General features: G+C 38.4%; 1 protein-coding gene across 1 annotated transcript in view; it reads right to left on the reverse strand.

Annotated features, from left to right (window-relative positions):
• Cntnap4 (contactin associated protein family member 4) overlaps positions 1-23,888 on the reverse strand; it is a 240,075-nt gene that overhangs the window by 196,367 nt on the left and 19,820 nt on the right. The window contains exon 2 of the mRNA XM_015496327.2: positions 6,571-6,681. Within this exon, the coding sequence (XP_015351813.1) occupies positions 6,571-6,681 (111 nt within the window). The remainder of the gene's footprint in view (positions 1-6,570; positions 6,682-23,888) is intronic.

A 23,888-nucleotide genomic window follows, 5' to 3' on the forward strand; every position in this document is an offset into this window, starting at 1 on the left:
TCCTGTATCATTGTTAAGAGCTGTACACCTGTGGACTTAAAGGAGGGCCATCCATACCATAAATTAGGACATGAAACAGAAAATTAGGCCAAGCCATTAAGAAGTCATGTGCAATAGCATGGGCCAGGAGGAAGGCATGGGATCCTTGTGATTCCAGTAGCTATTTACTGCCAAGGGCTTTCTCAGCACATCAGATTCTGAGCATGATGGGGAAACAGTCAGTATAGAAGCAAATAAACTGCAGACATCTTTGTTCCCCCAACAAACTGTCCAAGCACAGGCCACCCCAGCGCAGCAAACCTGACGGGTGAAGTTCACTGACAGCACCTATGGTCCCAGGGACCTACCTGTCAGGCACATTCTAGACCCACACCTACTTGTTCCAAGGCTCCCCTTAACCCCACTTGAGACTTTTAAATCCTATACAAAGTTATTATTTATTCTTTTTCTCATAAAAAAGTATTGGTTATTGTTATGGTTTAGATAGGAGGCATCTCACAAAAGCTCATGTGTGAGAGATAATGTAGGAAAGTTCAGAGGTGAAATGATTGAGTTATGAGAGTTGACCTAATCAGTGCATTAATCCCCTGATAGGGATTAAATGGTGGTAACTGCAGGCAGGTAGGGTGTGGCTGGAGGAGGTAGGTCATTGGGGCATGCTTTTGGAGTATATATATTTTTCCTGGTGAGTCTCTCTCTCTCTCTTCTCTCTCTTTTCTCTCCCCCTCCACTTCCTGGTGCCATGTCCAGATCCTCCACCATTCTTCTGCCATGATGTGCTGCCACACCTTGGGCCTAGAGCAATGGAGACGGTTGTCTATGGACTGAGACTTTTGAAACTGTGAATGTCAAATAAACTTTTCCTCCTCTAGAATTGTTCCTGTCAGGTATTTTGGTTGCAAATCACTGACTACAATACTGAAAAAAACCTGAGTAAAACCATTATTAAATATGTTAATATTATTATTTTTAGAATAAAATAATTATAAAGCATTTTCTGTGATATATTGAACAACAGGAATCATTTGCCACAAAAGTTAGCACCTATTCTTTCTGTCTCTGTTCTCCTAGTGCCAATATACATAGCACATACTTTGGAAATTTACTTTGGGATCTTCATCTAAGCATAATAGTTGTATACAACCAAGAATGACGATTTAGGAAAGAAGGAATCACCAAACAATTACACACAAAAAAGTCATAATAACTCCTTTTAGAGGTATATCCAAGAATGGGCATTATCTCTGTCAATTAACCAAGTAAGCTAATTTCTCTTAGGACAGATACTTGATTTTAACAGCAAATTCTATAGTATATGAGGGAAACAGAGCTTAATAAGTACTTTAAGCAGAAGGACTCACTTGTGGTTAAAAAATAGATAAAAGGAAAATACTGATGAATATTTCATTTTTTAGCAATAGGAAATATTCTATCATTTCATAGTAACCTATTTCCAAGGATCCCAAGTACAAGAAAATCATATCATTTAGATTATTTTATAACATAAGGAACAGTAGAACATTTCTACAAAATGTGGCTTCTTAATATTCTGTCCTAAGAACGAACATGGACTATCAAATGGTACACTGGAAGCTGTTTGAACTCTAATTGATAATAGTAAAGGTGAAAGAATGCTTAACTTTGAGTTGCTCACTATAATTCAAACACTGTAACTCCAACAATCGAGAATTATAAGGTAGTCCCTGCCTATCCTATGGATGCCTGAAGCTACTGAGAGCATCAAACCCTACATACACTGTTTTAAACTCTATATACATGTGCTTTGTGACAAAGTTTAATTTATAAATTGGCATAGAAAGAGATTAGCAACAAAAACTAGCAATAACATAAAATAATTATAGCAATGTACTATAATAAAAGTTTCATGAATGTGATCTCCTTATATTTTATCTGTCTCAAAAATACCTTATTATATAGTACTCACCCTTCTTCCTTTTGTGATGATGTGGGATGATACTATGCCTATGTGATAAGGTGACATGATGTGACTAACACAGGCTCTGTGAGGTAGCATAAGGTTTGCCTGAACACAAGCAGTGCATGACAATCAATCTGATTGGCAAGAGAGTGACAACATGACTAAGCAGCAGGTGCTATATACAGTGTGGGATACACCAGACAAAGGGATGATTCACATCCCAGGTAGGACAGAGCAGGATGATGTGAGATTTCATCATACTACTCAGAATAGCATGCAATTTAAAACTTATGAATCATTTCTCCTGGAATTTTTCACTTAATATTTTCTTTGTCATGGTTTCGATCTGGAATTTCCCTCAAAGGCTCTCTTGTGTTCTCCAATGAGAGGTGGGGCTTTGGGAAGTGACAGGATCATGGAGGTTCTAACTTTATCAATGGATTAATCTCTTGATGGAGTCATAACTACATAGACTATTGAAAGGTAATGGAATCTGTAGGCGGTGGAACCTACCTAAAGGGACTAGGTCCTTGGGGCCATGACCTTGGGGGCTATATCCTGTCCCGGCTCCTTCCTCTCTCTCTGCTCTCTGGCAGCCATGTGGTGAGCAGCTGTGTTCCAACACATACTCCCTGTCATGATGTTTTGCTTTGCGAAGGCCTAAAGTAACACACCAGGTGACCATGGACTAGAACCATGAGCCAAAATAAATCTTTCTCTTTTTTAAATTTTTCTCAGGTATTTTGTCACAGTGACAAAAAGCTAACACACTTATCATGGCTCAGTGAAACTTCAAAAAGCAAAGCCATGGATTAGGAAGAACTATTACGTAAACATATACACTCTAGTGTCATGTAGAAGTAAAAAGAGAGAGATTTGATTCCATTATTTCTCGAGTATTAGCAATGATTGGTTTTTGTTTGTGTTGTTTACAGTTAATTTTGGATTATACTCCTCTGAGCCATGAAATCTTTCAAGTTCAAATTGATATGCATTTTCCCAGGGCAAAGGAAGTACATCATTTGTTTTTGAAAATGATTTAAGTTTAACTGTCCTCTGGAGCATCATGTAGTGAAAAAAAGATGTTGTTTATTCAATGGTACTTCTATTTCCTAGGGCAGCCATAACAAAGTATCAGGAACATGGCAGCTTAGAACAGAGATGGACTCTGTGCACAGTTCTGAAGGCAAAAGATGTTGAAACCCAGGTGCTGGTCAGCAGGGCCATCCTCCCTCTATGGGATTTAGAGGCAAATTCTGTCTGGCCTCTTTCTAGCTTCTGGTGGTAGCTGGCCATCCTTGATATGTTTTGGTTTGTAGCTGCATGGCTATAATTTCCACTGACATCTTCACATACCTTTTTCTCTTTGTCTTTGTATCTTCAAATTTCATTCTCCCTATAAAGATGCCAATCATTGGTCTTAGGAACCATCTTAGTCCAACACAACCTCATCTTAACTTGATCATATCTCATAAGACCAAATGTCCAGAAGCAATCACTTTTAAAGGTATCAGGTTTAGGACTTCAATGTATCCTTTAGAGGACACAATTGAACCCACAATAGCACTCATGTGGAAAAATTATATCATTATATTTTTTAGGTAAGGTTTATTTCCTCCCCACTGACAGAAATGGAATCATAATGTCTAAGAGGAGCCTCTCCTATTCCCCTTCCATCATTACTGGAACCTGAGTCATTTTCTCAGGGTAACCCATGGTGGCACAGATCCACAGCTAGAAAATAAATGGGTTGTTTCTCATTTCCTGACTGGCCACTCTTTGCCAAATTTCCTGATCCCTCAGGAAAAAAGAGTCACTCTATGTATCCGGGATACTGGGACCTGTATTTGCTGATTTCATTTATTTATACATGACCTGCGGAGTTGGGTAGACACCCTTTCCAGTCTAATTTAAATACTATAAGGAATGTTTTGATACTAGAAGGAATAGATAGGCTTTAATAAATCACTCAAAATCTGACATTCCTTTATGAACACTTCATGTAATTAATAGGGAAAAAAAAGAAAAACTAAATAAAAAGGAAAAATGTAATCAAGTAGGTTGACAACCAGCAAAAGATAATTAAAATGATCCTGTTTTGTTTTTCAGTTTCATTAACATGCAAATGAGATTCATGAAGTTTGATATTGTGTTGCAGCAAGAGCCATAGAAACAAATTAAGAATGAAAATGAGTCCCACTGACGGAGATTCCTGATGAGTATATAAATTAATAAAAAAAATGATTGGATCCAATTAATAAAATATATTTTTATGATTTATTGGACCTCAACAAATGAAATAAAGATACATAGATAAATTAAATTTTGTCTTTTTCTCAGTGGGACACATTCTGTGGAAGCTCTTATGACTCAAAGGAAGAGGTGGTAAATGTCAAATTCTACTTTAGAAAGGAGCACAGGATGGACACCTGATTCTCAGAAGCATGTTGTGGGGACAGTAAGCCTGTGGGGGGCGCGCATGGCTGCAGGATCCAAAATGGCCCTCCACAGGGTGCCTGGCCAGTCAGGGGCTCCAAGCAGCAAATGGAAAGAGATTGTCCCCAGTGACCAGGGATTCTCCTCACAAGGCACTTAAAAGGAACCGACAAAACATTTACACAAACACATTCAAGAGCCTCCAAATTTCCTTCTTTTCTTCCTACAAAGATCTCTGCTTTTTTTAACTTTTTCTTTTTTTTTTTTTTTTTTTGTAGTTAGGTACAGACAGAATGCCTTTATTTTATTTGTTTAGGATCAAACCCAGTTCCTGGCACATGCTACGCAAACACTCTGCCACTGAGCTACAGCCCCAGCCCAAGATCTCAATTTTTAACCCTGCATTGATATCTTTATGCTCAGAAGCACACATAAGTGGCTATCTCAAATGAGAAAAAAATTTAAATAAACTTGACCTTAAGATCATGTTAAGGTATTGTATAAATATCTATATTATAATTAGAACTTTATATGATATCTATATATCTGCATATATAGAGATATATCTATGATAGGTAGTTCTAGACAGACAGACAGACATAGATATCTCCAGATGGCAAATCACAGACCCACACAAAATCTATTTGTTATGTCCAAAGTTCAAGGTGCTCAAACATTAAACAATAGCACAAATAATAACATCAAGGAGTAAACTTAAAAGGAATGGTGTTATGGTTTGGATATTACGTGTCCCCCTCGAAAGTTCATGTGTGAGACAGTGAAGGAATGTTCAGAGGTAAAATGATCAGACTGTGAGAACTATAACCTAAGTAGTAGATTCATCCACTTGACAGATTCATAATTTGAATGGAATACTGGGAGGCCTGTAGGCAGACTGGGTGTGGCTGGAAGAAGTAGGACCTGGGGGGCATGCCCTTAGGAACTGTAATTTTCCCCTGGCTCCTCTCTCTCTTTGCTTCCTGCAGGCTATAAACACAACAGCTTCTCTTCTCTCCACCCTCCAACCCTGACAGTCTGCCCCACGTTGGGCCCAGAGATATAGAGTCGGCTGACCATGGACTGAACCTCTGAAACTGTGAACTAAAGTAAACTTTTTCTCCTCTGAGTTGTTCTTGTGAGGTATTTTGGCCACAGCTACCAAAAGCTGACTAACATACTCACAAAACCAGCTTTCAACTATGATCCCTCAATAAAAATTGCTTCCGTAAATTGCACATTAAACATTAATGCATGCAGTGCTCACAGCATGCGGGCACACACACACACGCACACACACGCATGCACACAGAGAGAAAACATTTGGAAAAAAAATTCTTCCTGGTCATAGCCACAAAAAAAATCTGCCTAACCCGGTGGCTAACTGATAAGAGCAAGAGAGAAAGGGATATTGCATGACTGAAGTATGGTTTTGATAATACATGATGTCGGTGTCTATTCTTCATGTTTGTTAAGAATGTTTTCCATATTGGTATCGCCAAGCCTCTTTCCCTCCAACTTCTATGCAGATGATTTTTACACGAGTACCTTATGAAAAGTGATCACAGTGATGCTCTGTCTCTAAGTACACGGTGTTTTGAAATTCTTTCTCATTTCCACAGCAAGTGGCATTTAATTATCTTCCCTTTGCTTTAAACATATTCAAGCCATCAAAACCAACCTACCTAAGAGATGGTAAACAATATGAGCTAAGTATTCCTAGAGGAGCATGAAAGCCTTATGAAGTTCCTACTCCTCAACAGCTCCAACAATCATGTCAACCACATTGAGAATTAAATCAACCGAGGGATTATTATTTTTAAACAACGATCTTTTAAAATTACTTCTTGCAAACTTCTTTGTTAAACTGAAAATGGAAAGCGAATAGAGTTTTAATCACTACTGTGATCCAAAGTGATTGCATATTGTTGTGGGACATTTTATTTCATAAGATATATAATCAACTTGCCAGATGAAAGGCGCTAAATTCTCTGGAATGTGGAAATGATGATACCAGATGTTCCAAGTAGGATGTACATGACGGTTTGCCAATTCGGAATGGAAGCTAGATGTCACGTACATCTCATGAGATTTCACCATTGTCTTATTCAAAATTCCGCTTCTTTTTACAACGATCACTTAGGATGATCTGATGAAAAGAAAATGGAAAATGGGGTGGGGGAAAGGGGCAGGCTTACCATCTCTTCGATTTAGCCTTGCAAATCCAGGACCATGACTGCTGGAGAGCTCAGAAGAACTGCTGAAGGCCACCTGAGGCAAGGCAGACACGAGAGGATCGTCACAGTCATCTGCCAGGGGGGAAAATGCCACACTCTGGTTAGTACAGGACTGACAGTCTTCCTGGAGTCAACAGACACAACCAACTGACAGACATATCAAAAACTAGCATCTAGAATCTATAGAAATATGCCCACAGCTCCTAGGTATTCTATTAACAGTCTAATAAGTTCAGTAAGGAAAGAAAAAAAAACTTCAAGATCAGGAGCTGGAAACAGAGAAGGAGAACATCACAGAAATCATAGTTATATAACGTCTTAAGGTACGAAGGATTTATTTATACAAGAAGTAAAAATTCCTCATCAGACATCGAAAGATTCATCGATTTAACTACATTGAGATTAAGAACCTAGGATTCCTAAAAGCTACCTTAAAAGGGTGAAGGAAAAAAATTACAAAATGTTTGAAGTACATAGGAAAGAAACATGAATGTTTGTAAAAATATAAAGACTCATAGAAACAAGGAAACTTGTAGAACATATGGAGGAAAGGTAGAAAGACACATTTAAAAAAAACATGAGAAGGTATATGCAAAAGAAACATGTAAACCATGTAAATCAGGTTTCCAAATGAAGAAAATTTTTAAAAAATAAAGAAAAACAAAGCCAGCTTTAATTCAGTTAGAAAACACACGGAAAGTAGGGTACAAGGCTTCATCAGAGACCACACATTGATACAAATTGATATTATATATGCTGATTGCCAAACTTGGCAAAAAGAAATTTAAATCAGGACTGTGATTGTAAGATGCGATTTTATACGCAGTAAATCAGCAAAAGCTGGGAGAAGTCTGATGACGTCAGCTCATCCAGAGACCCTGGGTCCAGAGAAGCTCCAACTCACCAGTGTTGAAGCATGAGCCTGAGCAGCTACTTATGAAAACAAGAATTTGTCATCAGCTCGTACATTTCAACTTTCACAGATCCCTGGTTCCATCAGTTCCACTCAGAGGTATGTCCTTCTGGGAAGAGCTTCCCCTGGATGTGTTGGGAGTCACCCCGGCTCCAAAGACTAACTTCCCCATCCCCTGAGAAGAGCTGTCCAATGGTGAGCCCTGCTGGATCACATGATTCTTACCCACCAATCAGACTAGCCCTGCTGGCTCACATGATGCTTACCCACCAATCAGACTAGCCCTGCTGGCTCACATGATCCTTACCCACCAATCAGAAAGCACCCCATGCCAACTGTCAAACCCTTCAACCATTAAACTGCCATAACTGTCAAACCACCCCAGGCTCTATAAATATGCAGAGCTGTTCCTCAATAAACGATCATTTTCTCCAACGGCAAGCCTTGATCGTTCTTTCAGGATGGACCACAGGTCTCAAGGAACTTTGTCTTTTTCCCAAAGGAGCTATACAAATACTAAGAACTTTTATTATTGTTATTGTTATTATTATTATTATTATTATTATTATTATTACATGAAAAGGCAAAATTAGAAATGAATAGCACTAAAGAAACTAATAATTCTATATCAGAAGACAGGTACAGCACTGTTCATAATAACAAAAAAAATTATGAACAATCCATACACCCAATGGCCAAAGAATAGATCAATCATAGTTACAGTTCACAATAGAATAGTATACAGCCATGAAATGAACTACAGCAACTCAAAACAAAAGGGTTGGATCTTAAAAATGAAATTGCTAGTGAAGTTTTAGTTGTGAGAATCCTAAGAACTAAAGCTAAACCATTGGTTGTTTGGAAACGTACTTGATTTTTTAAAACTATTTGGAGAAAAGATGAAAATTATATAACTGAATATTTGTTGACTTCCAGAGGAGGGTAGAATCAGGATAAGAGGAAATCACACAGATGAATGAAATGGAATTGGCAGTCCTGGGTGTAGATGATACATTCAGTTTTCCACTTCATTATGATGCTTCATGTATAAATATACACATGTATGTAAACATATGTGTGTGTGTATATATATATACACACACACACATATGTTTACATACATATATCAAGATGTATATATTAATGTCTATGCCTATTTATCATCTATCCCTTTGTGTGTATCACATTGTTTATAATAATAAAAATAAAGTCCAAGAAAATATAAGAATTCCGTGTTTATCATGACATGCATGCATAATTTATTTAGCTAATGTCTCATTATATATAATCCTTAAAGAACTTGTCTTTGATGTTTTTAACAATTACTAAAATGTTCCTATTTTTTTGCTCAAATAAAAAAAAAACAGTATTCTAATATTTAGTATTTAACACATATTGATAATTAGAAATCACGGAGGGCTATTGCCCTAAATGTCTTAACTGACAGTAAGCAATTTAAATTAAATAAATCCAAGAATGACCTCGATTCACCTGAGATTTGACGAAGCTCATTCTGCCGGAACACAATTTGTTCTCCAATGCCTTTCACAAGACTTCACCTAAGATAGCATTTTGTTTTCAAGATTGTCTCATTTTCATTTCAAGTCCACTTTTCTCCTTTTGTACCTTAAATTCTCCAGCTAACTCCTAAGACAGTTCCCACGTGTCTATTGATTGGCTTAAGTACTAACACTGGCCAGTCTAGTTGTAATTCAAGTATTAAGGAGTATATACATAAAAAGGACACAGCCTGTGGCATGTTGAAGGAAATTCCAGTTATCCCCCAGCAGACAAGCAGCAACAAAAACACATTTAGCACACAGTGGAAACTACACTACAATGTGTGTGTTTGCACACACAAATGAGCCCATGACTCATGCATGGGGCGAGTGCTGTGTGGAGATGTGTTCATTAGAAGTGCAGCAATTTTCCAATCATTATCAGTATGCAGGTGTGTGATGGGAAGGGGTGTTTAACTGCATTCCACAATCAATTATGCAGATGCAAATCAATATTTCGAATGTAAAATGCCTCCCTAGTGCAGTCGCTCTAGAGGGCATATATTTATTGCCCATTTGTTTTTTGCCAGCTATAAATTGAGAATCAATGTCGCCCTACTTTTAGCTTTAAAAGAATGGAACTGAAATTCTAAAAGGGATGCTTTTTTCCATGTGGTGGGACAGGGACATGTAATATGGAAGTCAGATCATAAAAGGGCAGATGGTGGCTTCTGATGTTTGTTAAAATTCCAACAGGATTTGGTGAATACTTAGCATTTTTCTTTACAGTGAGCATATACATTCTACTGTAATCTGTTACATGTGTATTTAACAATAAAATATTTTAGTTGTTCTTATATAACTAATAAAAACTAACACAGGTTTAGTGAGTGCTCTGTGCTAAGAATTTATAATCATTCCACCTGTAGTAACTAATCTGGACCCCTCCCATTGATTTCCCAATGGTATTAACCTATAGATGAGGTTATTAATATTCAGAGTTTGTCTCATTTGCTCATCTCATTGTGGTAGAACCATTAAACTGATGAAGCAAGTTGGGGTCCAGAACCCACATATAGGAACACCATGATTGTAATTATGATTTGGGATATAGGGATTTCACTGGATACCATAATGGCCTGAATAAAACATCTTTTCAGGTGTGTGCATCCAACTCAAAGTTGGACAGGCCATTCGTTTATCACCCACTTGATCTCCAATAGTCTTGACACAAGAAGAGGCAGACCTCAGGCAGCAGTAATGGATCTGGAGTGACTACAAGGGACATTTTCCTCTGGACCTTAACAAATGAAATTCTGGATTAAGTATCAGCCGCCTGTGAATTTAATTTCAGAAAACTAGTTTTCTGACTGCACTAGTAAATGCAGTTTCTGGACTTGCAAAGCTGAGGTTGACATTTCAGCTCAAGGTTCTTAACCAGTGATAATTTCACTCCCCAGTTAGCATTTAGCAATACCTAGAGACATGCTAGTCATCATGGCTAGGGGCAGGATACTACTAAATGTCACATAATGCATAGGGCACAAATAAATATCTGGCCCCAAATGTCAATAGTGCTCAGAGTGAGAAACACTGTTCTAGACTCGGGTAAAAGCAACCCAAAGACTAGTCTATTGGAGGACTCTATCTGATGGAATTTTCCATTTTTCTCTCACATTTCAGTGATTATTAGCTCTAATTTACAGTTTTCACATGCAAATAAAGATCATTTAGAGTGCAAAAATATATAAGCATTTATGTAAGGAGCTTTTGAAGTCTGAAATAGCATGCTATTTTTAGCTCAAAACATAATTGTATTTTTAAAATTCAGTACCTTATCAGATCATCATAGTAAGCTATTGCCTTCATCACTGGGCCACAGGCAACACTCTTGGTGAAAAGAGGTGCAGGGCAGGAGGAGGTGGGTATGAAGACTGCACCAACTGGTAATATGTATAAAACAGCCACCAAACATTTTACGGAAGCTTGTACAATTCAAAATGGTAGCAGGGCACATTGGGGGAATTACTGTTTTCTTCTGCTAGAGCATGAGCAACATTCTCATTACTCTATATTTTTCAAAAATTACATCACATATTATTCAACTTTTATCACAGTTATATTAGAATTTCTACTTTAACCTTGATCTCAGAAATAGTGAAAGTATAGTTCTTAGCTTTTTTGTAAAAAATACACACACACACACATATATATACACTGATTGCATTTAGAGAGTGTTACTGAATTCTGTTGGAGTACACATAATACAGGGAAAAATTACTCAACTTATGTTGAGACATTTACACACACACACACACAATACACAACTCTATGGCTTTCGGGTCAATATCAGGAAAGTAGTCATTTACTCTTCACATGAAAGAAAAACCACTGTCATTAAAAAGACAATGATAAATTAGATTGGCAAGTTGTATGTGTGAAAACATTCAATAGTCTTTTACAAATAAAGATGCAAGCTATACTGAAAGTATTTTAATATAGCTCGATAGAAAGTAATTTAATTTTATTTTACAAAAGGCTTTAATGCATAATTCTCATAAGTAAGTAAAAGCTGTTCGGTTTCTAATAAAAGTAATTCAATTTTCCTAAGCGGTGTGTGATATTACCTATACCAAGATAATAGGTATATATTATTGGCTGCTGAGATTCTCAGTGCTTCACATCTATTAACTCATTTGGTCCTGGCAAACACTCTATACTACTTGATCCTATTAACTCCTGGGACAATTGAGGAAAAAGAGGGCACAATAGCTAAAATATTAAACCAGAGCCCATTACTACAATGTGACAGAAATAATATTTTAACCCAGGCAGACCACTGCCAGCCCTCCTAGTGTGAGCCCGGGCATTGTTGAGACAAGCACTGGAAATCAAAAATATATTCAACAAAAAGATAAGGCTGATTTTCAGTTCATGGTCAACTTAGTTGTCACTGAATAACCACCTTCTCTGTTCTGTTGAACAGAGACCTGCCCAAATCAGGTACGTGCCGCTAATGAATCATATTTCCTATATGTAAGTCAAGAATTCAGAAATTTAAATGTTTTTGATTTCCAGAAAATTTAGACAATGATATTGTTTTCTACCATAAGCTCAGAAGGAGTTCATGCTACAAAATGTTCAGGCTGTTTCATGATTCCAGGTAGAATCCTGTCGGGGGACCTCACACAACCCATGGCCTAGTACCTGATACATCTGTGTCCCACCCAGAGACAGACAGAATATACAAATGGGCAGAGGCCCATTTATAGATCCAGCCCAAGAAGTCAACCTACTACTCAGTAACCAGTTCAGGAAGGCAAATAATTACTCCACCAGCAGTTGACTCAAACCAGCCAGGACGTGATTGATAATTTACAGCTTCCCTAATTTTTGCCCAATTTAATAGTGGCTAAGAGAAAGTCAAACACCTGCTCCTGACCCATCCCACTGCAGAGCCTGCTTCTGCTTAGCCTGTGTAGACTTCCCCACCCTACAGCCGCCAATCAGGACTCACCTGAAGCTCCCCTTCCCTCCCCACATCAACCTTTCCTCTTCTCTGCCTGCTACCGAGTCCCTCCAGACTCAAAGGATAGCAGCTAACCCACCTGCTGCAGCAAACTCTGAATAAATAGCCTGGGCTGGTTCCCACTAGGGAGGTCTTCATGATTTCCACTCCACAGAGCCCCTCCCTGCTTTGCCATCCCATCATCTCAGTGGTAGTCACCCAGGTATTCACTCAGCAAAGTCCATCCTGAAAACTCATAAAAGACCCAGGTACGTTTGAAAAAGCAATCAACCTCCTAATTAAAAAGAATATACATTCTGGATCAGCTCCAGGTTGCCTCATCTCTGTGGAGTGAGCACCTCTTCAGGAGCTCATCCCAGCTGTACGGCAGGATCACGTGGGGAGATTTAAAACTTCCCAGGATAGCACCCAGCAGCCAGAGCGGGGCTAGCTTGGGAACTGCTAAAATAGACTTGCAAATGAATTCCTATCCAATGGAGAGTTTTGTTCTTTTCACAAATGTCTCTGCGTTTCACTCCCTTCCACGGGGCTGTTGGAAGATGGCAGAAGCGGTTAGGATCTCACACTCCACCCCTTTCTCCCTGTGAAGCCATGTGGACGGATGGTGCCGGGAGGCAGCTGGTTCACAGTGACATTCTAGTGAGAAAAAGAGTAAGTTTTCGGGGAAAGCGATGATAGGAGTGGGCTTGAATAAAATAGAATTTCCGTAAGAGCACGGAGCCAAATAGGAGGCTAGCTCGCTTCATCTCACCCTCTCATCAGTACCTAAAATAACATTTAGACTCAATTAAATACCACGGAAAGGAGACTGCTACAAATTTTTTGGCTTCTTTGAGCATTAATTTGACTTTGATATGAAAATTAATATTCACTCGAGGATGCTAGTTTTCGACATATTAAATAAGATAAACATGAGTGTCTAACTCTGTCCATCAGTGACTTAAATCCAAAAGGTAACATACTGCTGCAATTCAAAGCAAGTAAATATTTATCAGTACATTTTCCCAGAGCTAAGCTAAAGACAGGGATGATTTTTCAAGTCATTCTTTAGGCAGTGGTCTATAAATTCCCAGGCATTTTCTCCTATCTCTATGTACCATGGGTGAATTGTGTATAGAATTGTTAACACTCTCTGATGTGAATGGGGTAAGCCTTCATTAGGAGGCAAACACTGGCCAACGTGCCCCAAGTTATAGCTTTACTTTAAATAGCTTTCCCAATTAATCTTCACAAATTAATGGATTAATGGGAAGGCAGTTAACTTTTAATGACAGCACAGCCAGAGGCTGATTGATTTTAGTTTTAATAGCAACTATTTAAATTCTACATATTAGGACAAAGAGACCTACAAATCTACTAGGCAAAGCCAACCAAAGGTGAAGAGTTACAAGGAATGATTTTTAAAAGTTAAGAAAGCTCTAGGAACCTCTCTACACATTACAGACCTTTATTGATAGATAATTTGGCCACATAGAACTCCATGTCATCTAATAGTGGGCAGCAAATATTTCTATAGCGTGGTATGTATGCAATTAAGATAGATACTTAGGAGATTTATGGAACAAAAGTTAATTCTTAAAATATATCGAAAGATGTCAAAACATATTGTAGCTTTCTCCACAATGGTTATATCAATATACTCTCCTCATTCCATCACAGATGTCTCTGTGAGATTCGCTCATTTGACAGGTGAACAAAATCATTGCTTTGGCTAAAGTGGTCAAGCAACGTTTGTATACGTCATCATCCATTCCCGATTTTTGCAAATTGCCTGTCATTATCCTCTATTTTGCCACTCAGAAACATAATTTGAAGTAATTACAATATCTTCTATATTGTTGGTCAAACAGGCTGGCTTTAAATGCTTTTTTCTGGTGTCATGTCTATCTTTGGTTTATGCTTTCCTATTACTCAGTGGAAGATTTTTGTTATTTCCATTAGATTCTGGGCATGTGCTTACCTACTACAATCAAACATTCGTCTCTTTGTAAGTGATCTTTTTAAGCAGAAATGGCACTGGAGACAGTACACATGATAAAAGCACAGGCTTGGATTCAGAAAGGCCTAACCTCAAATTCTTGCCCTGGTACTTCCAAGGTCCGTTACCTCTAACGCAAGTAAAAATATCCTTTCACAATAGAACTAGGAGCCCTTCATGACATAAAATAAGATCTGAAAGCTACAGAGTAAGCACTCAAAATAATTCATCTCTCTTCCTCTACTTCCCAATATTAGTAAGTAAAGAAAAATGTGTTCCCTTGAGGGGTTATTAATATGCTTGTCTTGAATGCACCACCTTGAAAATTAGTGTGATAAATGGATTTGGAACATTTGTGCAAATAACACATTCATATTGAGTTCTGCGCCAGCCATTGGAGTTATAAGAGTAATCTTGACTTCCGCCCTCTGACATCTCAACATTCAAAACCTTTGACCTGAGCATCACTTAGATTTCTTACTGTATATTTTCTATGGCCATTCCAATTAGAGACTTTACAACTTCAGTGCATGGAAGCCCAACATGTCTTATTGAGTTACCATAGAATTGTGTTTGTTTGCTTCTTGGAGATCAGAAGGGTCAGAGTTCTAGAGTGGAACTTAAGGGCCTGCTATTCATGTGTAGTGCAAAAAAAAAAAAAAAATCCTCAGGAAAAGGAGAGAAACTGATGAACTGCGTCAAAATGAAAGTCTATACCCGTGTCAAGAAGGGTGAGCCTTGCCTGCAAACATCCATCATTCCGTCTCTGCTGCTAAGCCACGTAAAACCACTTTCATTGGTCATCTCTGCCCCAGTTCTTACTAATTAGTAATAATGCTCAACTAAGCTTTAAATTCAAAGCCTTAAAGACTTTCTTTATTAAAAAAAAAAAAGCACTGAAAACAAATGACTAAGCACTCAGGAAAAAACAATGAAATGAACATATAGAAAGTACAAGGAAGAAATTAGCAAAAACGAAGACTAGACAATTAGAAAACAATAACAACAAAATAAATCCATCTAAGATCTGGTTATTTGGGGGCAAAAGCAATCAATCATACAAAAATATAAACAAAGACCCAACTGCATGTTATAATGGAGAAAGTACAAAGACAAAAAGTAGGAAATCATCAGAGAAAAATACAGCATTTTTCTTCCTTTTTTTTAAGTAGGTTTATATTAAAAACTCTTGTGTAAATTAACACAATTTCTTGTTTTTCACAGTCCAGAGACAGAGGCAGAAGGAAAATGTAAATGGCTCTACTGTTCATTTGCTATTGCTTCTGTAACAAGTTACCATGAACTTAGGATCTTAAAAACACACATTTACTTTCTTATAGTCTGAATGGCAGAAGCCCCAAAATCAGTGGATGAGTTAAAATCAAGGTGTCAGGAGGGTGACGTTCCTTCAGGAGAGGCTCAGGGGCGAATCCTCTTCTTTCTCTGTCTAGCAGACAGAGGCTGCCTGCACCCCTCAGCTCGTGGCCCTCCCCCACTCCGATCTTGGCTTCTTTCCAACACTCCTGTCACCCTCTTTCACTTAGAAGAAGTCTTGTAATCACATCAGGCCAACCTGCATAATCCATAATCATCTCCCCATGCCCAAATCCTTAATGTAGCCACAATGCCTTCTACTTTATTCAGGAACACAATCAGAGATCCCAGGAATGAAGCCATAGATCTCTTTGGAAGCCATCCATCATTTTGCCTAACACAGTTGCCCACCATGGGTGTAGACCAAGCGATGAATTTTTCTTCAGATCTTGTGGCTTAAAATACTGCCCACTGATTGGTTAAAAAAAATAGTTTGGAAGACTGACATAGTGACACACATATATTGCTTTCATAAGAAGACCTATTTTGAGTGAGCCTTGGGAGTTACCAATGGAATCCATATCTCAACATTCAAAACCTTTGACTGAGGTAGATACCATGGTATCACTCACAAGGCCATTTGGAGGATTGACCTGAACCCCTCCTCAACACACAAAGGTGAGAAATGCTCTTCCCTTTTTTGTGAGCACCTGGGATGCTCCCATCTCAGCCCTAGTACCCCCTCTTGGACACCTCTCCTGAGCCCCCACTCCTCCCTTCTCTCTACGAGTTCTCCTTAACTTGAACAGGCTTCTACTACAGTACCTCTCTGGTGGTCTGGGTCTCTGCCTACTGGAAGGGAAGTGTCCAGAAGGTCCACATAATATTACCTCACACCTTACACAAAAGCCAGAATATGGTGATTACAAACATTACTTCTGGAGCCCTCCTCCCTGGGTTCAAGTGTTGCCTCTTCCAATTACCACCCGAGTTGAGGCATTTTATTTTAACTGCCCCCCCCCATCTCTCAATGGTTTTAAGAGAGTGACGACACAGAGACTTTTGAAAATTCAATGAGTCAGCAGAAGGAGCACTGGGCACCTGGGGAACAGTGAGTAAGTGCTACATAATTGTTTATAGTTGCTACTTTAAATGTTTATCATTATGAACTCAAAAAGTTCAAGAAATGGAACTGAACACAATTTGGCTAGAAATTTCTTACAACATGTTATAAAAATAATTCCTTGAGGAGAAGAGGGCAGCATTCACAGTTCCTAACCACATTGTTATCCTTCTCTTAACAGAAGGTATTTTATGGAATCATTAACTTAAAAATGAAGGGAAGCTGTCCTTACGGTACATTGTTTTCGTATTAAGGAACAATTTTTAATGTTCCAAGGGGCCGTGTTTTTCTTCATACCTCTTGAGCTTTAAAGGTATTTGTTTCATTTAATCCAGAAAACCATCTGATGCAGAAATGGAGAGGCTTCGATTCATAAGGAAAGTGGAGAGAAATTCAGAGAACATGAGTATCTCTTATTTGGATACCTCTGATGATGCAGTTGGAATATTTCAAGCATTCACACTGTGCTGACGGTACCCCATGCATTTGAAGCTACAGCAACAATGTCCGCCTAAGTATGTGCTATTTCCATTAACTGATGTTTTCAACCTGAAATTGCCATGTTTTAGACTTTGATTCCTGGAGAGAAAATTGGGTAAGCTTCAATTCAATTCTTATTGTAGTCATATTAGATGATATTTTGACATCACTGAACAAAAACTCCATTTTATTACTAAATTATTTTGAGAGTTATTATTTGTGTCTCCAAATATCACACTTAAAGATGAAGGCTGAATGCTTCACAGTGATAGGGAATTTTCCTGTGAATAGATATATTTTAATAAGAGAGTCCATACAGCTATTTTAATAAACAGCTATTTCTCACTAAGGAGGGAAAAAAATCAGGCCAACTAGGAACAATACGCTTCTCTGAGCAATAACATATGAAATCAGATGAAGGCCATTTCCATTTCATTGGCTAAGATTATTGTGTTTGATTTCATAATCAAGCAAGGTATGAGCTTGGCTGGCCTTGGAGGTTCATTTCCATAGTTCTGGCAGCTTAGCTAAGCCATCTGAGCAGGTGCACGTTAGCTCAAGGACAGAACAGAGAGCTCTGGAACAGTTCTGGGCTCTGGAACACACCCCTTCCAATAAGGCCATGCCTGCTACCAGGTAACCACTGCTATCTCAAGGATGCTTTGATATTCCCAACACCTTGTCTCCCTAAGAACAGATGGTACTGTGGCCTGATGGTACTTTCTGCTAGAAAGATAGGCAGGTATGTGAGCCCCTCAGTAGGAAGAATTCTAAATGACCTCTGAGACTTCATCCCTTTGTTCTACACTCTGTGCATAGACCCCTTCCCTTGAGTGCAGAACTTATATGTATTATCACTCCTATGATTATTATATTAGATGTCAAAAGAGATTTTGGAGATGGAATTAATTTATTAAAATTCTTAATTTAGTTGACTCTCAGGTATTAAAAAGTGAAATCGTCTGGGGTGAGTCTGATCATCAGGGGAGCCCTTCCAAAAGACTAAAGGTCAGAAATACAAAGAAGTCCATGAAATGAGACAGGAAGCATGAAAGAAATTTCTCCTACCAGCTTTGCAAATTGCCTCACAGTGAAGAATGCTGTGTGACAAGAAAGGGTGGTTGCCTCTAGGACCCGAGAAAGGTCCCCAGTTGATAGCAATCAAGCAAGCAAGAGTCTCAGCTCTCAGAAAGTGAATTCTGCTAACACACAAGTAAGCTTGGAGAGGATGAGACCACAAGGTGCACCCTTCATGTATCTAGGTCCTTTATAAAACGTGTAAACCCTCCTAAAATATCCTGATAACATCCTTTCATAACTAAACCAAATACTGGTAATTGGTAACTAATTCACTTCTAGGGCTTTCTGAAGAAACAAGTTCTGAAATTATTTGCAAATGCCGCTGTATTAAGAGCTAATATTATCTTAGCCATTGGTACCAGGTCTTGAATTTTTAAATAATAAGTTATTAAAATTAGAAAATACATGTTTCTATTCTGTTTATACCACTGTTATGGTTTGGATGTGGAATGTCCCCCACAAAAGGCCATGTTATAAAACCATGATCCCCAATGATTAGGGTTCTGCTTCATAAGTGGATTAATCCACTGATAGATGAATGTACTACTGGGTGGTATGTGGGCATGGCTGGAGGAAGTAAGTCACTGGGTCGCATTCTTGGGAATTATGTTTTGGCCCTCACTTTCTCTCCTTTCTCATCCCTTCCCTCCCACTCCCCACCCCTCCCTTCTCCCCTCCCATGTGTGTGTGTGTGTGTGTGTGTGTGTGTGTGTGTTTCCTGGCCACCATGCTATAAGCTGATAGCTTTCCTTCTCCACGCCTTTCCACCATCATGTTCTGCCTCATCTTGGACCCAGATCAATGGAGTCAGCCAATTATGGACGGAATCTCTGAAACTGTGAGCCCCAAATAAAACTTTCCTCCTCTAATTTGTTCTTGTCATGGATTTTGGTCACTAACACAATCACCATAAACCACTACTGGCCTCAAAGCACAATTGTAAGGACATAAATCTTTGAATATTTGTCCTTCAAAATAACCCTTGGAACTTTAATATAATAATATTAATATAATAATAATATACTACAGTTTTCCAAGACGCCATGTTTAAAAGTGATAATTTTCACAGAAAAGACTCAGTAAAGGCTCTCATAGAAAACTCTCATAGAAAAGGCAGTCTCAGGGCTGGGGATGTGGCTCAAGCGGTAGCGTGCTCGTCTGGCATGCGTGCGGCCCAGGTTCGATCCTCAGCACCACATACAAACAAAAATGTTGTGTCTGCCAATAACTAAAAATAAATATTTAGGAAAAAAAAAAAGAAAAGGCAGTCTCAGTCAAAAATCTTTTTTTTTTGCTGTTTTTCATACTCATACTTCACTGAAATTAGAATGTTATATAGTTTTTTACTTTGTTTTCATGTCTATACATTATCATTTTCATGTTAATTCCTACAAAATGCAGTTTACTTGTTCACCCCACAGGCACCCCATTATAAATGACATCCCCTCTTCTGCCCATCATTGACCCATCACTCATGTCCTTCTCTGACAGATGCCACAGTGACTAATATACTGGAAGTGACTTCACGTTCAGCAATGAAGGCATTAATAGGGTGAACTGATCCATGCCAATGTTCCCATGACATTTTAACTAGAGCCTTCTAGAGAAAAATGCCAACAACAATGACAGTTACATGTATTCGTGTTATGTCCGAGTCAGCTAAATTCTTACATCAATCTTATGAAAAAGGTATCACCAATTCCCAGATGGGACGTTGAAGTCAGAGAATCTGAATTTCCTACTGAAGGCTTTAGGTTTATTTTTCATTTCTCATCCCACATCTTCCCCTCTATCGATGGTGATGCTGCTCAACTTTCTCACTTCATTGTCTGAACTCTGACTTATTTGAGCCAGCATTTGAGGACACTGTCCCATGTGGACGTGAAGTGGGATCCGCGAGGTGCCCTACAGTACAGGCAATAATGAAACCTCAGCTCTGTAGTGACATATCTTTAAATGTGCACCAATGATATTCCAGAGAGGCATCACTCACGCAAGGTTGATTGAACTTTTTGAAGACAAGACCTTGTAATAAATGAAATAAAAAAAATCCCCACCAGGTTCTAGAGAACAATTAAACATCATTTCTGTCCTTCCTTCCCTCCACAACCTACCCTACCCACCACCCAGGTAGTGTTTAGCTGTGGCTTAAGGGAGAAACTGAGGGTCTTCAGAAACATCCCCATTGGTGGGAGTGTGGTCTGGAGATGGCTTCCGGTCCTGTTGGTCAACCTTCCTAAGGTGGTTGAGCCCTCAGGAGCTCTATATGGCTGCAGCTAACTCCCCGTCCCCATGACCTGCAGGATGTGGTCACTCCCCTTACTGGATTTCTGCCTTCACGTCTGACTCTGTTGAATTTATCAATTTGTCTGGACCCTAGAACTGAGGCTCTGGCTGCTTCCCAGCAACATCTCCACCTCACACACACAGGAATGGGCTAATCTAAACAATCTAAGTGCCTTCCATAAAACCTGAAGCATTAATTATAAACCCATCTCGATTCTACTTCCACCCACCCCATCAACCCTTCGTATGGATGCTCCAGGACAATTACATTCCGATTATTCCATTTTTGCTTAAGCATGACTATTTCATTCTGATTAGACTAACAGTTGCCTTCAGGTTCATTACACTGTACCACTGCTGAGAACATCAGCTTGGAACAGCCTCCAGACAAAGACCCACTGGCTGACCTCCTTGAGCTTAAATGTCCTCCTTGTTTTTACAGCATCCTGTGTGAGACTCCTGCAAGGTAATTAAAATAACACATTGAAATGCTGTGTTCATATGCTTCTTAGCCCCACCTAAATGCTCAGCCCCACAGTGTAGTTTAAAAAAGGCTACAGTAGCTTATAGTTCCAGCTACTTGGGAGATTGAGGCAGGAGGATGGCTTGAGCCCAGGAGTTCAAGACCAGCCCAGGCAACAGTTGAGACTCTGTCTCAGACAAACAAAAAAGTCCGTGGCAGTACAACCTAAGGGGAGAATGAATGCAGACTCAGAGAGAAGCCGCACTAGGGATTTGCGACTACACAAATAGATGGGTGAAGGCGACAGAGAAATAAAAGTGTCTCTTAGGGCTTCTGACGATGGCTAATCAGAAAAAAAGATGTAGACATTTGACAGAAATGAGTGGAGGAAGGGTCAGAGGAGCAGAGATAACCTCTGGTGTCTCACTTTCTACCTGGTTTATCAGGTCTCGTCGTAGGGATGACACTTATAAAAAGTTTTTAGAAGACATTTCTCTATCTTGCAGATATTGAACAAAATCACAAAGGGCGAGTTATTTGAAATTCTTGAATAAAGGGTTCTGAAGACGGAATGCTGAAAGATTTACATATAACCCTGAGCAAAGTGAGAATGTCTATCGTCTATCTGTCATCTATCTATCACCTATCATAAACTCTAGAGCTTCTTTTTATATAGTAAATGTTGACAAATTTAAAAGATAAATGATGCTTCGTAGCCTGGGGATATATATTTCCATGAGCTTGGGAGAAATTTAAGTGATAGATTGGAATCAAGTAAAATCCAGTAAATCAAATAAAATTACTTTTATTCTTCAGTACCAAGGATCTAATTTTCACTGTGAATCAACTCACAAGCATGCTCATCTGAAAGAATAGCTCCTTCTGTATATTTTAGAGCAGAAATATAAACAACATATTACTATAATTGAATAAAATGAAATATAAGTAATTGCCTTTTATTTTAGTTCATTGAACATTTCAAATACTTTGACACTTGGAACACATGGAATTTGTATTGGTAAGGTTCAAATTGCTAGCTAACAGAATTTTAGTATATTTTTTTGCTGGGTTTGTGTAAAATTGAAATAAGAGAGTTTTACAAATGCTAACATTTGAATGGCCATTAAGAAGTAGAAAATAGTACTATCAATTAAAATAACTTTCTAAAGACAAGTTGCTGATTTTATTCTCCATTCTTGAAATTCTGGTGTTCAAAATGCTAAAACAATAAAAAAGGAGCTTTCTCTCTTATTTTTCATAAGTCCTCTGAATTCACTTATAAATCAGTAAAGGTTATTTCTTTATAACTTTGATGGGGAAAAAAAAAACCTCCCAGGCTTTTTTTTCATAGCTGGATATGTCCAAGGGCAGATTTTTAAAATGTAACAGTTGCCACTGGAGAGTGATTAGAAGCCTCAAGTGATTCTGCCACAGTTTTAACTCTCAAAAGATTATGTGATGCTAGAGAACACACTGGAGAATTAAAGCTCTCTGGAGGGGTAATTAGCTTGGCCCTTCTCAATGCTTGGGATATATGGTCAATAATTCAGTAGCATTCACCAATGGTTGCTAAATCTCCATACGCAGCAAAAGAAATGAATTCAACATGATATTACCCAAAATGGTACAATTAGTACCATCATAACAAACTGCACCATTTCTCCTTCTCCTCGCCCTCTTCCTTTTCCATTTTGACTTCTTTATGCACTTGCTTTATAGAACATACATCATCATGGCAGGCACTTGGTAAATGTGTGTTTAAGTAAATGCACTATAACTCGAAGAGTCCATTGTAAAATTATGATCGACGTTTACTTTCCATTTTATCAATGTCTCTTGTTTTTACACATCCAGTAATAAGTTCTCAAACCCTAAATATATTTGGACTGAAGCATTTAAACAACCCAACTGTAGGAATTCAGCATTTTGTCCTTAGGGGTAAGTATTTAATCTTCGCTACCTAAACCAAACGAATGGGGTAGGTGCAGGTATTTCAGTGGGAGACAAGAAAACGTCACAGTGCTCCATGACAGGTAAGTATTCTCCTTCAAACTATCAATTCGGGATAAGTTCTTGTTCCTGCCAAAAGCAAGAGATATCATTAAAATGCAACATGAGATGCCAGATAGTATTTTGTGTGAGCCTTATTTCAGAAAGATTTTACTCATCAGCACCATGGAATGATTTTTTTCCCTAAAATATTGCATTTATATGTATCACTCACAAACTCCAAATACTTTTTAGATATGATCCTTTGTAGAGAAATTCAGGAAGAGAGTTTTTAAAAAATATGAATGTGCTCAAAATCCCCTATTCAGAAGGAAAGCCACTATATACAAAAGCAAATTACATATTTTGGAAGATCAAAACACATTTATAACCAAACAAAAGCAAAAACAAGCTAACTAGAATCCACCACTCCTTTCTCTCCAGTATCTCTGCTCTCAATCAGCCATGACATTTGGTGAGTCCTATGTGTCCGTACAAAGCAAATCTATTGCCTGCTCTCTGTAGCCACTGTCACTGTCTTGTATTCAATGGCTTATAGTACCTTTTTTTTTTTTTTTTTTTTTTGGATTGTAATGGATAAAATCTATCACAGAAACAAAAAATG

This window comes from Marmota marmota, unplaced genomic scaffold (assembly GCF_001458135.2).
Source record: "Marmota marmota marmota unplaced genomic scaffold, marMar, whole genome shotgun sequence".
Lineage (NCBI taxonomy): Eukaryota > Metazoa > Chordata > Mammalia > Rodentia > Sciuridae > Marmota > Marmota marmota.